The sequence below is a fragment of the Anthonomus grandis genome, chromosome 2, assembly GCF_022605725.1.
Source record: "Anthonomus grandis grandis chromosome 2, icAntGran1.3, whole genome shotgun sequence".
Taxonomy (NCBI): domain Eukaryota; kingdom Metazoa; phylum Arthropoda; class Insecta; order Coleoptera; family Curculionidae; genus Anthonomus; species Anthonomus grandis.
The window spans coordinates 32,746,210-32,761,789 of record NC_065547.1 but is presented as its reverse complement, the minus strand read 5'-3'; the positions used below and the strand labels follow the sequence as shown (position 1 = coordinate 32,761,789).

At 33.1% G+C, this 15,580-nt stretch overlaps 1 protein-coding gene across 4 annotated transcripts in view; it reads right to left on the bottom strand.

The window, feature by feature from the left end:
• The window catches only part of LOC126746511 (neurexin-1), a 336,936-nt gene that overhangs the window by 306,900 nt on the left and 14,456 nt on the right, over positions 1–15,580 (bottom strand). For all 4 annotated transcript variants that reach the window (XR_007663913.1, XM_050454829.1, XM_050454818.1 and 1 more), the window contains exon 2: positions 409–776. Coding sequence is in view for 3 of the 4 variants with exons in the window: in XM_050454829.1 (XP_050310786.1) it covers positions 409–662 (254 nt within the window). In the remaining variant the exon portion in view is untranslated. The remainder of the gene's footprint in view (positions 1–408; positions 777–15,580) is intronic.

The following is a 15,580-nucleotide window of genomic DNA, read 5'->3' as shown; positions in this document are numbered from 1 at the left end:
GTTATTTTCTTCGTTTTATAAAAATTGTTTTTAGCGTTTTTTTATTCAGTTTTTGTTCCTAAAATATGGACATTTCAAGTTTTTAAATTGTCACTCTGTATATGAAGGACTTTCATCCAAGGAACGCAAATGTTTTATACCCGATGAGGTAACTTATTTGCTTCTGGGCCGTAGGCCTATAAGTGCAATCCTCTTAAACATGCGCGCCTAATATCCGCTGTTTCGAAACATCGTGTGCAGAACGCTAAAAATCGTTCTGGCATCATTCTTTTTCATTGAGTTACCTCTCCTGCCTATAGTCCTCTTGGTAAACACTCTACAGTAGATGGTGCTACAAGTAACATTAAGATCACTAAAACTACTGACAAGAGATTCTACAATAAAATACAACTCTCTTAAATAACTCACCTTAACCTTAAGGCTCCCTCGACCAGCTTAATCTCGAAGAAATCGTATGTTCCTCCGTCGTCCGTGTAAAGTAACAGACCGTTTGGCTGGTCAGTCTTAAATTCGAACTCCAAGGTACCGTTGGTGCCGCCGCCCCATTTCCGAAACTGCGAGTACGACTCGGAAGAACCGTCCAGTACGAACGCGTGCCCGTTAAATAATAGCAAAGTTAAAAGGGCGGCCCATGAAAGGGCGGCATGGAGCCTCGTCACCATATCGCGTTTAACACACGGATATCGACCACATTATCGTCCTCAGTTCGGTATATGTTTCGGGGGGGTGGGAATGCTTGGAATATCTTGTTCGACTCGTCGCCCACACACTGGACTCTGAAAATTAAAATGACTGTGTTAAGACACAAGGCCAATTAGGATAAGCCTAGACAAATAAAATTTGTTATGTTATATAAATTATTTTGAAGAATTATTCACTTTTTTCTGTAACTTTGGGCTTAACAAGAAATTGAGCCTTAATATTCTGGTTTTAATACAGCGCTAAAAATAATAATTTTATGTAACTTTTAGTCAAAAAACTAATACTACAACATAAAGAAAATAGTCAAAAATAATATGAATGTCCAGTTTAAAAAGAAAATATGCAATAACAAACATTTTCACTAAAATGATATCCAGAAAGGAAGTACAAAACCAATACATACTCGTGTTTCATTATGCACACAAAAATATGTAAAGATCAACAATCAAGGTTTTTCAACAAATAATAATTCCTTGGAGCCATGTTAAATGAATGAACATTTAGACTTTCTTCTTTAGTTTGTGTTGACAGCATATCATATTTGCTTTACCCATAAAAAAACAAGGAATTTTGGGCACGTTCTTGAGTAACTTGTAGTATATAAGAGTCCGTTCTATTACTTGTATTATAATTATCAATATCAGCATATTTTCAAAAACAAAGGTAAAGATACAAAGTCACGGTCTCATCAAATCCATATAATTTTTTAAAAAAGCTTAAAAGCTACACGTGTTTCGCTCCTGTCGGAACATCATCAGGCCCAGACCTACACAGATCACATTACAACTCACTTATTTTACTGTTGTAATGTGATCTGTGTAGGTCTAGGCCTGATGATGCTCCGACAGGAGCGAAACACGTGTAGCTTTTAAGTTTTTTTAAGAAATTATATGGATTTGATGAGACCGTGACTTTGTGTCCTTACCTTTGTTTTTGTTTTCGTTTGGTCTCTTAGAGAAAAATGGATGATACATTTCTATCAGCATATTTTGTTTGAGACTTTTCCCAATAGGCACTTTGGTACCTGGCCAATCTTTATTCTGCGATTAAAATCGCGTATTAAGTAATCTACGCTCTTTAACTGGCAACCATTTTAAATTTTGTAGTATTTCTTTTATAGTCGTCAATCTTGTTTTTTTTAGTATCACTTGCACTGCTTTATTTTGCAATTGTAGCCTAGATAATTTATTTTGTTTTAAAAGAAATAAAATACTTGAACAATAATTAAGTTTTCTTGGTCGAAGAATTCAGGTAAGATGAACAACCTTAACAAATAATATATTCTAAATCTTTAAATTCTTTTAATTACTTCTAGTGCATGAGTTTTTAAATTAAAATTGATCTTGATCTATCAAAATAATCGAATACATAGCTTGGATACTCTTTCTATAGCATTTTTATTTACCTTTATGTTTGTTGTGAATGTGCCTTAACACCGTACCAAGCATCGTACCAAATATAAAAGTAGCTTAAGTTTACATCCGTCAGGTTACTCAGTGCATACTGCATATAAAGAGGTTATGTTATATCATGTCTTGCTTCGTCCTCGTGTCTTACTCATGTCGGTTGTTTAGCGGCTTATTGTATATCTTGTAATTATTTAAATAAAAGTCTTACTCAAGAAACAGTCGTATTTATTTAAATATGTACATAACAATGTTTAGTTCTATTGGTGCTTCGTTCATATTTCAAGTCTGTAATTATGTACTTATTTAGTCTTTGCAATATTCACCTTTAAACCATTTAAACTACGCCAGTTATATTCTAATTTCATAATTTAATCTAAATGAGTTAAAGTTTTTTAAAGTCTAAGTATGTGTGATGTTAAGAAATAAAAAAGGGCATCATCTGCAAAAAGATAAACTGTGCAATCTTTAAAATGCATTAGGTAATTTATCTAAAGGGTCTTCCGTGAGGAGAGGGACCAAAATTTCACTTTAGATAGATTCGAATCGAAAATATCTTATGAACCTGGTCCGCAAATGATTCCTTAACAACATATGATTTTTTAAAATTTAATAGTTATTGCCCTTAATGTGCCGAGAACTATAATGCTATAATAATAATTATCTCTAGTATGATTTTCTATCATCATCAAGTCGATGCCTTGTCAAGTGCAATGGATAATTCTGTCGTGTGTTATTCTCTTAAAGCAGCTGCGTTAGTTTAGCAGACATTTGCAACAGACATATTAGAGTCATGTTGTTTTTATAAATGAAGAATATGCATATATGCTACTAGTATACGGATATGTGGATAAGTGGTAGAGCAGCAGTATCAAAATCCAAGCTAGTAGCAACATCGAAAGCTACCTGAGACGAATATTTGGGAAAGTTTTTACTCAACTGAGTTGAGAGCAACTGGTTCATTTCCAAATGCTTCTTTCATACGTCTATCAGCAGCTGCCCAAGACATAAGGCTGGATAATATTGAACGGTCACCATTAACTAGTGTTTGTAGAATATTATGTAGCCCTTAGGTTTTACCTCGCAACCCGTTTAGTTAATAACATTTGGTTCACCGATGAGTCGTCAATAATTTAAGGGTAACCGAGTGTCAACATTTTAAGGAATCCCCATTCTTGGCAGTTGGAAAATTGAATGGACTAATTGAACCTACTTTGCAACACCGTTTTTCGCTTAATTTTAGATGTGGTTAGGAGATCATGGTTAGTCGGCTCTTATGTGTTTGACGCTCTTCAGTTTTTAAGAGAAGAACTGCCCATGCTATTACAGCTAATGCCGAATCAAAGAAGATAATAAACATGTTTACGATATGGCGGTGCTCCGTAGCACAATAGTAGAAAAGTGACTAACTATTTAAATACCACTTTTCGTGGACGTTGGATTGGACGCAGAAGCGCAATTTCTTATCTCCCTCGCTCATCGGATTTAAATCCTATAGACTCTTACATGTGAGGACATATGGAAGAGTTCAGGACATATGCAGTGTGTGCACAGAAATGACATACTAGGCGGAACTGCTTCGTAAAATTGTAACGACCTAAGTAATAACCATCGTGTTAATGTGAAAGCCACACCATTAAAATGGCTAGATTAGACATACAATGTGAGGGAGGACACTTTGAATAATGATTGTAGAGAGTTATTTTCACAGTAGTGTTAATTAAATAAAACAAAAAAAATCATATCTGGGTGAGGAAGCATTTGCAGAAATATATTCATAGGACATTTTCGACTCGAATTTACCTAAAGAACACGTAGTGAAATTTTGTCCATTATCTCCCGAGAGACCCCGTAGATTATAAATGGCAAATGACCCAAAACACTTCCTTTATTCCTTGTGACACCAGACTTATATGCTAAGAGTATATGTTTTGATTAAATATTATTAATATTAATTATCAAACCACTACAACACATTACCACCGAATCCTACATTTCTCAATTTCACCATTAAACGGTTTCAATTCATAGTTTCAAAAGCCTTTTCTATGAAATCGATTGAAAATCATTGATCATGCGGTTGTCATTAACGTTCGTAATTAGTTGGAAATAAACTTCTTTCTTACTCTTAGGCCATTAACCATTTTTGAATTATTTATTTTTGTAATGGAACTTGTTTTTTATATTTTAAGTGGGTCAGCAATCTTCCCTATTTCAAGTGATACGTTTATCAAGTCCAATAATGGCTGTTTTATGCTCTCAAATGCTTTTTTAAGTAAGTTAATACTTATTTCATATAGACTTGACTCATTAATACATTTTTTATTAAATATGAAACTCGTAAAATGCAGTGGGTAAATTATGTTGCAAAAGTAGATTGTCTTTAATATTAATTTATTTATATCAGAATCAGGATTTCATTTACACTCTGAACAAAAAAATTATTTAGTTTATTAAGATTATCATTCTCCATATTTATTAATGTTCCATTTATATCCCCTTCATCTAGACTCAATGCCTTTTTTTCAATACAAAGTCCTGCAAGGTTTTCCACATTTTCTTTGGATTTCGTTTATTTCCATATATTTTACGTTCAAAATATTATTTTTTTTTTAATTTCTTAATATTTTGACTGCAGCATTTATTTTTTATTAATATTTATTTTATATTTATTTCAATGGTTTTATTACTTTTATGTTTTTTATAGCTTAAATCCCTTGCCCTGATAACTAGTTCAATATAGTATGTATTGTTCCACCATAATTTATAAAAAGCAACAATGTCTAAAGCATTCCGTATGTTTGAAATAAAATTATTTTACTTATTATTTATACTACATACTAGCATGTACAAATTACATTTCTGTAACAAAGTATTAAAACCTGTTAGATCAATACTTTCTCTACTTTGGAGTGTAATATATAAATAAGGATATTTGGTAATTAATGTATTGGTTAATGTGGAAATTAGTATTTTAGCCGTAGTCAGTAATAATTAGTAGTTCATTGGTTTCTAGGCAAGTTTTGCTAACGTAGGTACTATTTAACTTGGGTAATTGTGTTATAGAAGTATGGTGTAATCGATATAATAATTGCTTTTAATAAATCAGTTCAGCTCTTCACATTACACAAAGATATGGTTGTTTTATTGGTCCTTTTTAGGACGATCCCCTTGACATATTACATGGCGACCCTGTCAGTGGCATAAGCATGCCAATATGTTCTTGGGAAAATAGGAACCAATAAAAAGTTGTAAATAATAATTTTATCGGAAAAAAAATAGTTACATACATAGTTCGTGAAAATGGGGAAAAATCAATCGAAAGAAGAAACCGTAATTTTACAAAGTGATAATAGTGGTGGCACAACAGCTACGGCTAGTAACGCCGAGTGGCGTGTTGCTGATATTCTAACAGTTGTGCTCGTGATAATAGTGTCCCTGTATATTGTATTGTGTTGTTGGTCCCGATATGAAAAACGATTAAAACGGCAAATACGTCAGTAGGTAATAAGGAGTAGAGAACAAATAGTATCAGAAGTAAATGAAGAATCAAAATGTACACAGTTTCTGTTTGCTCTTATTTCATCTCCCGTGACCAGTGATGTGTGTGTTCTATGCAAGTCCCGAAGGAGTTTAGGTATATTTGGGAGGAGCTCAGAGTTTTCCACAGAAATTTAAGAAAGGATCCAGAAGATAGAAGGCAAAACATAGATAAGATGACACGTTATATAAGTAAGTTAGATAGAATGAAAAATGAATTAGAGGCTTTAAAATTAAAATTTAATAGTGGCTCTTTTGAGGAAAAAGTTATTCGCGAAACTAAAGAGTATGTAAAAAATATAGATCAGTATTTTTAAGGAGATAGGTAGTGTTCTAGAAGATAGGCTACGTTCATCTCGAACTGAACAAACAGCATCTAGTAGTAATCAAAGTAACTCTGACCCAATTACAATAATTAATGTTGATTCTGATTGTTCGGAAGAGAAAAAAATGACGGAAAAATTGATTACAGGAGTGTTTTAGTCTTTCTTGAATTGCATTACTTCTATTATGTAATGCTCTGTATATTTTGATGCAACCAGTACTTTAACTTTAAACCTACTTTAATGGTTGATTAATACAAGATCTATAATTGAATCTTTATCCCTACCAGACCGAGTTGAATGTCAAACAATATTATCCAGAGTGACGTCAACAAAAATAGTTCGATATTTACCTAAATAGGTACTCCTAAATATTATATTAGTGTGTGTATAACGTTTTATCTTATCATAAATTTCCTACTACAATATATTTTTTCGAAGTAAGCTCTCTTGTAAGAGCTATGACATTTTCTATAATGCAAGAGAAACGTGCTTCTGGTTCAATGATAGTTTGGCATTTTATGCTTCGGTATTTCGCCGAAAATAACTTTATTGGGGAATCTTGAATTTGCTCGTTAAAGATATTTCCCTTATGATTGCGAAATATCAAGTTTCATTTTTACAGTCTTATCTTCTTTATTAGGGCTTGAGGTACAAAATTATAGAACATCTTAAAATTATTTAACATTCTGTCGCTAATCGTTTCAAGAGACGAGACTAAATTCTCCCAGGCTACGAATTATCAAATTTACGTAGCGCTCTGATGACACGTTGTATGACGGGAACGGATTTGACAGCATTGAGGAGCTAATATCATTAAAAATAACTCTAAAAAATTATAAAACCTACCAAGATGCTATTCATATTCATCAATCAATATAAGAATTTTCCCAATATTTGACCAATATTTCTCCTGAAAACCCATTGAAGAAATTTGATTGGGTTTTTTATTAGTTTATATATGTAGATTTTCTTCTGAACAACAAACTAAAATTTGCAATCAGTAGGTGTCAAACGCCCTTGATAAATTAAAACTGACAGTCTACAGGGTGTCCAATATAATGGCTTTATTTATTTGTACTTTTCAATAGTGTACATAGGCGTCAGCGAAAGGCTAATCTACTTAACCTATTTAAAAAAAGTAAGCAAAATTATTTTAGATAGCACAACAGAAAGAAAAAAATTAACATTTGTAATGGTAACACTAATATTAATATAAAAATAAACAGATATACACCCATTGGTCCATAAAAATCAAAAAATTATAAAATATGAAATACCTACTGACAATTTAGCTATTCTGTTTTGTTAAAAAATGCAGCTTTAGTTTTTTCTTGAAACCCGCTACTGACATTTCTTTTATAGGATGCGGAACAAGGTCTTTGTAAATTGCCACAGCATTATACATAAAACTACGACGAAAGAAGGCTGTTCGATATCTAGGAATTGACAACTTATTTATAAATCTCAGATTTGCATCATATAAATTTTTCAGAAAAGTAAGTTTTTTGCGGAGGTAGGGAGGAGTAGACGACGCTAGCAGTCTATGCACAAAAACCGCCAATTGCAAAGAGAATAGATTTTCCACGCGCAGCCAACCAAGTTCACACAGTCCTGCAGAGACTCTATCATACTTTCTTAGTCCATAAATAAATCTGCAGCATTGATTTTGCAGTTTTTGCAAACGGTACGCAGTGATTTTGTCTAAACATGGATAATAAACAATATTGCAGTAATTCATAATAGGTAATACTAAAGACTCACACAGTTTTTTCCTTACCTTAAAATTAATTATATTTCTGTTTGCATACAATGGCTTTGAAGAATAGTATGACTTTTTAATAACATTAGAAACGTGTAACTTAAAGCGCAATTCATCATCCAAAAGCAATCCAAGATTTTTTGCACATTTAACCATACTTAGCTGATTACCTCCCACAAAAAGCTTTAAACCGTCTAATGCTATTCTTTTTTTGTTCTTAGAAGTAAAGCACATAACACAACACTTTGAAGGATTGAGTTTTAAATTATTTTGAGAGGAAAAGAAGGAAATTCTAGAAAGATCGTCGTTTATTTTATTTGATGCCTCCAATACAGGAACCCCTGGATCTGGCAGTATTTTACAACATTAAACAAATCCGAAACATACATCAGAAATAAGAGAGGTCCCAAAACAGATCCCTGAGGTACTCCAGATATTATATATTTGATATTTGAGAAAGTCTGATCTTCCAAGACCACCATTTGCCTTCTGTTGCATAAGTAGGATTTAAAAAACATTTGGGAAACATTATCAAAGCCATAATAAGCCAATTTTGCCAAAAGCAAATGATGATCCAAGGTGTCAAATGCTTTGGAAAAATCAAGCATTATAAGTGCTGTGGAGTCACCTTTATCCATTGCAGAAATTATCTCTTGGGTAACGTTTAGTAAGACAGATGTCGTGTTATGCTGTTTTCTAAACCCAGATTGCTTATGCGGAATAATATTATTGGAGGTGAGAAAGTCATAAATTTGCGGCTGTATAAACTTTTCCAATACTTTAGCGATGACCGGGATAATTGAAATTGGTCTAAGGTCGCTGAAATTAGTTGGATTATTAATTTTAGCCAAAGGTGTTAAGAGAGAAATTTTCCACATACCCGGGAAATACCCAGCTTCTAGGCAACAGTTTATAATATGCGTAATATGTGGAGATAGCTTTGGAATACATTGTTGCAACATTAACGCTGATATTGAATCACAACCGTGTGCATTTGATTTTAGGCTTAAGACTATTTTAGAAATTTCCTCAAATTTGGCTAATCGAAATGAAAAATTTAGATCATGTTTAAACTGTTTGTTCTGAAAATTAGCAACTTCTTCGGGGCAACTACCTAACAGGCTATAAATTGAAGCAAAATAGTCATTAATTTTGTTTGGATCTCGGAGATTTAAAGGAATAGAACGATTAGAGACATTTTTTAGACTTAGATTATTAATAGCTCTCCATAACTGTTTACTATCTCTGTTCTGATGAAATTGCAGATAATTTCTTTTTTCTCGCCTAATCATTCCCACCACAAGATTACGCATCTGTCTATAATATGCCCAATCAGTCAAATTTTTAGATTTTTTAAAACTTGACAATGCCTTATTTTCTTCTTTTATAAAAAGCTGCACATTTGCAGTTATCCATGGGGTATAAGGCTTAGAAATTTTTGACGTCGTAAAGGGTGCATGTCTATCAAATAATGAGCAAATATTACTAGTAAGATACTGAATTTTTTCGTCTAGATTATTGATTTAGTACACATCATCCCACACAATTTTATTCAGGTCCTTATAAAAATCATTTTTATTAAAATGTTTAAAATTACGATAGAGTTTCGTTTTTATCTCCCTACTCCGTGCCGCAATCTCGATACTGCAGAATATAGCTTGATGGTCACTAAGTAGATCAGCGTTAAGTACTGCTGTACTTGTAACATTTGAGGGTTTATTAAAATAGATAACATCAATGAGTGTTTGTGTCATAGCAGCAATACGAGTAGGCTCATTTATTAACTGAGTAAAATCATAAGCTGTAAGACAATCAAGTAAAATATTATTTGTAAAATGACCCAGGATGATAATATTCTCATACTGTAGACATGCATGCGATAATATATCATCAAAACATTCAACACAACGCCCTAAATCTGACCTTGGTGGTCTATAGACTGCTCCAACAAGAAAAATTGTTTTGCCTATATTTACTTTAATAAACAAACACTCTAAATCATCAGAAAAGTCAACGTCAGCAAAAACTAAAGAGCTTTCAAAAATCTGTCGTACATAGACAGCCACGCCCCCACCCCTACCATGTCTATTCTTTACAAATAATTTGTAGTTCGGGATCAGAAAATTATCAGCCTCAGAATCGCTCAGCGAGCTTTCAGAAATACACATAATGTCAGTATTGGTTAACGTAATTAAATTTACAAAATGATCAAAGCCTGTAAACAGTGATCGGACATTTAGATGCCCAAAATTAACATTTTTAACAGTATTAGCTTCCATATCAGTTTACCAAAAATACACAGCAGACCAACAAATTATAACAAAATAAAAGAAAAACAAATCAAATTAAAAAAAAAGGAAAAAACTTCTAAATTAGGTTAAATGGATAAGAATCCTAAGCATGGGGATCTCGGTACCTGTTGGAGATACAGCTTCGGTTAAATTAGGAAAAAGTTGTGCACTTTGAAGCGTATTTATATGCCGTTAAGAAACTTCAAAAATTTCCATGGCCTGCTGAGATATTTGGAAAAAACGGAAATTTGCCAATATCGATTTTATTTTTTCCTGGCTTTATTTTAAAAGATATCAAAAAAACTATTGACACTTTCTCATTGAGACTTTTGAAGTAGTACGTGATGGCGCTTTTAAATTTTATATCCGACGTTTCGTTTCCGAGAAACCACCATCAACTTTATTTTTTTATATGGCGCGAAAAGAAAGTACACCCTCAATCTGATTCCATTTTTTATTACAAATTCAACGATGTATCACATGTCACATTTTTTTTGTTAGTTAAAAGGAAAAATACAATTTTTCTTTTTTTTTTAAACATATTATTAAGTAGGATTTGGAAACAAATGCTTTGACACTTTGACGTAAATACCTTTTATCCTGTCACATATTTTTTATTAAATATTAATTGCCGTTGTTGTTACCGTGTTTGTCGAGGTGTTGTTTGTTGAGTAATTATTGTTATTATTATTTACTGTTGTCGTTATTATTGCTAAAATTGTGTTATTATCTTCAAATATGCCTGGTGGTCATTATAGTCATGAAGAGAAGTTTGACATGCTGTCGTGCTACATTTTGTGCTACAAAAATACTGTAAATACAGCAGCAATGTATCTTAATAAATTTCCAGATAAAAAGCAACCATGTAAATCCATTTTCTTAAAGTTGGCTCGAAATTTAAAAGAATATGGTTCGTTTAAAAAGCCTGTTTTATCTCGAAAAAAGGAATCTCTTGAAGAAACTCAAAATAATGTTTTACAAGCACTTATTGAAAACCCCGAGATATTAACCAGGTAAATTGAAAAAAATATAGGAGTGGCCAAATCTACAGCTCAGTTTATTTTACGTAAAAACAGATATCACTCCTACAAATTTAGAATTTGCCAAGGACTTAAACCTTGGGATTTCGAATGACGTCGGCATTTTTGTGAGTGGTATACACGTGCCTGTGAAGAGGATTTTAATTTTCCATCAAAAATAATTTGGTCCGACGAAAGTATGGTCACTAATAATGGTATCTTTAACCGCCGCAATAGTCATTACTGGGTCCAACAAAATCCGCGTGTTAAGAAAATATCTAGACATCAACAACGTTTTGGGTTTAATATGTGGTGTGGAATTCTAGGAACCAAAATACTAGGTTCATTTATTTACCATTATTCATTAACAGCAGAACGATATCTTAATTTATTGCAAAATGATTTAGAAGACTGCTTAGATGATTTACCTCTGGCACAAGTCAATAGCTGTTGGTTTCAACAAGACGGGGCTCCTGCACATAATTCTGGGCAAGTTCGACAGTACCTTTCGCAGCGTTTTCCTGAAAAGTGGATTGGAACCTCCAGTGAAGTGTCTTGGCCAGCGCAATCCCCAGACTTAACCCCTTTGGACTTCTTCCTTTGGGGATTTATTAAGAACCGAGTCTATCAACATTCTTTTGGAACTGAGCAGGAGTTACGAGAATGTGTGATGGCCGCTTTTCAAAGTATTACGCCAGAGATATTGAGTGATGTTACTGCTACTGTAAGAAGATCATACTTATGTCTAGAAAATAACGGAAACCTGTTTGAACACCTGTTTTAAATTAAATTTATAAAATGCGTTAATTTATTTGCTTTTTTCGTTATTTTTAAAATGTGTTTATTATTTGTTGCATATCGTTAGAAAAATCATAAAACATTTGTCTATTACTGGTTACATTTTTTTATTTATAAGTAGTACAATGTACAATGCAAGTCGATGCTTCATTTAGCTTCATCACTCTCTAAATAGATATTAAAAAAATGTGACAGACTCGGTAACAGGTATTTACATACGCCAAAGCATTTGTTTCCAAAGCTTACTTAAAAAATATGCTAAAAAATAGAAAATTTGCATTTTTCCTTTCAACTAACAAAAAAAATGTGACATGCGATACATCATTGAATTTGTAATAAAAAATGGAATCAGATACAGGGTGTACTTTCTTTTCGCGCCATATAAAAAAATAAAGTTGATGATGGTTTCTCGAAAACGAAACGTCGGATATAAAATTTAAAAGCGCCATTACGTACTACATCAAAAGTGTCAACGAGAAAGTGTCAATAGTTTTTTGATATCTTTTAAAATAAAGCCAGGACAAAATAAATCGATATTGGCAATTTTCCGTTTTTTCCAAATATCTCAGCAGGCCATGGAAATTTTTGAAGTTTCTCAACGGCATGTAAATACGCTTCAAAGTGCACAACTTTTTCCTAATTCAACCGAAGCTGTATCTCCAACAGGTACCGAGATCCCCATGCTTAGGATCCTTATCTTGGACACCCTGTAAAATACAGGGTGTCAATTTGAAAACTTCCCACCCCTATTATCTCGAAACGGGTTAGGTTTTTATAAAATCGCTAGGACACGTCGATTTTATTATCGAGGGGGAACAATTTTTATGCAGAAATCACTTCGCCTCTTTCAACACCCTACCCCCCAGAACCTCCCTCTCAAAAATCTTAAATGGCAATAGGGGTTGAGTGATACCTCATTTGAAAGAACTTTTTATTCTCTACATTTTGGCACCTTATTTTTTAAATTTGAGTGCTGCGTTGCCAAGTTAGGGTTATTTAAACATTGTTAAATTACTTATTATTAAACATTATTTCTGTAAGTGTTTTAAATACGTTGAAGCTATGATTTCTATTGGAACGTGTTTGACCATAAAGCAAACCGGTGCATTTCTCACTGAAAGTTTATCAATCCGACAAATTCTTTTGGTCATGAAAGATAAACATTTAATTTTTTTTCTTTTTTGTTTATTTTTGTTTGCAATGGAATTCGTCTCAATACAGTTCGATGATATGATCCGAAATTTAAAATAGTATTTAGTGAACTTTCCTACCAGTCAATGTCACTAGGTATTTAAATCAGTTAAAATTTATTTCGATAATTTGTGTGTTATTGTTAGTTACTATGGTATACTCGCTTAGGCAAAGAATTGAAATGATTTTTATTTATGGCGAGCAAGGAAGATGCGCAAGAAGAACGGCAGAAGTTTTTAATAATAGAAATCCTAATTGTAATGTAAGTCACAGATACATTTTGGACGTAGTAGCTAAATTTAATGAAACGGGTTCAGTTGGAAACAAAAAAAGGGCAAGTTGGTGTGTTTTAAACGAAGATGCTCAAGTAGAGATTTTGGGAACATTCGTTGCAGAACCCACCAATTCTCTCCGTACAGTAGCACGTCTAACTGGAATGTCACATGAAACTGTACGACGAGCATTACAGTTACATAAATATCATCCGTACAAGATGCAAATTTTACAGGAACTTCATGAGGACGATTTTGATAGGAGAATAGAGTTTTGCGAAATTATGTCCAACTTAATAAACACTCATGCAATTGTGGTAAGCAACATTTACTTCAGTGATGAATGTACCTTTTTCCTAAACGGCCATGTCAATAGACAGAATTGTCGATACTGGAGTGAGGACAATCCCCACATTTTCAGAGAGGGTGCTACACAGCGGCCACAAAAAATTAATGTTTGGGCCGGTATTCTTGGAAATGCTGTTATAGGACCGTTGTTTATTGAACAAAACTTAACTGGAGAGCTCTACTTACACCTACTTGAAGATGTAATTGATCCTTTGATAACAACTGAACTGGAAAATCAAGTTGGTAACATTTTGCAAGAAAACGAACTATACTTTCAGCAAGATGGAGCTACGCCGCATTATTTTCGGCCAGTGCGGGAGTGGTTGAATAACAGATTCCCTAACCAATGGATTGGTAGAAGGGGACCGATAGAATGGCCTGCTAGGTCACCAGACTTAACGCCGTTAGATTTTTTTTTATGGGGGCACATAAAATCGGTTGTTTACAAAACTCAGCCTGATGATATCGAAGATTTAAAAAGAAGAATTACAGAGGCAAGTAGGGCTATTCCAGAAGAGGTATTTCAGAATGTTCGGGAAGAATTTGAGAATAGACTTTATTTTTGTTTGGAGAACAATGGAGAACACTTTGAACACCTCTTAAAGTAGATGTGTTAATAAAATAAATTTTAGGCGTGCTTTTGTAAAGACCATAATTGTAACGGCTATGCAAATGTTTAGTAAAAATAATATTAACCTAAATAGCATGTTTCAATGTAATATTAACCTAAATAACATGTTTCAATGCAAATCATAGCTTTAACGTATTTAAAACACTTACAGGAATAATGTTTAATAATAAGTAATTTAACAATGTTTAAATAACCTTAACTTGGTAACGCAGCACTCAAATTTAAAAAATAAGGTGCCAAAATGTAGAGAATAAAAAGTTCTTCCAAATGAGGTATCACTCAACCCCTATTGCCATTTAAGATTTTTGAGAGGGAGGTTCTGGGGGGTAGGGGGTTGAAAGAGGCGAAGTGATTTCTGCATAAAAATTGTTCCCCCTCGATAATAAAATCGACGTGTCCTAGCGATTTTATAAAAACCTAACCCGTTTCGAGATAATAGGGGTGGGAAGTTTTCAAATTGACACCCTGTATAACTTATGGTATTAAAAAGATGTAATTCTTAATTCTTAAATTAATGGTTATTGGCTGACAAATGATTTGATTTTCTAAACTTAAAAATTCGACTGTAGATTGTAGATTGAGTTCTCAAGTTCACAAAAACTACTTAAATTATCCTAGAAATCAATGCCGTGGAAATAATTTGAAATTATTGGAAAAAAGTGAAGATAAAAATATGCTTGAAGTTGCTTTTAGGCGTTTGTGCAAAAACTCTACAATTCAACAGATAAGACAGTGGGATAGAGCTGATGCAAGCCATATTTGAAATTAATGGAATTATAAATTAAAAATCCATTTTTAGGTCCTCCTATAAATTATGTATCACTCATAAATGCATAATTATACTTTAAGCTGTAAGAAATGAATATGCATACCTCATAAGTACGTGACAAGCTATTCTACGATTATTACGTGATGTAAGGGATTCAAAATTACATTTTATTAGGCGATTTTTAAATAAAAAGAGGAAAAAGATAGAGGGAATTTTGCGCTTTAAGAAAACAATATCACACTGCGACAGTGCTCGGTTCGTGCGAAACAAACACGTCCCCTCATGAATAAGAAAGACAATCCGGAAGATCTGCAAAGGCAATTTCAGGGCTCCGCTTTCATATTCCGAGTGTCAACTTGGAATTTTTCATTTATGGGATGCTTCGATAAAAATTGCCAGTTGATCGCCAATATCCCGAATTCGACGAAAAGGGGTGCAGTTAATGAATGCTTTTTAATTTTTTCAAATTATTCAAAAATATTGGGGTACACAATTAAAGCTTCGTTCTGACTAGGGCGAATTTCGCGG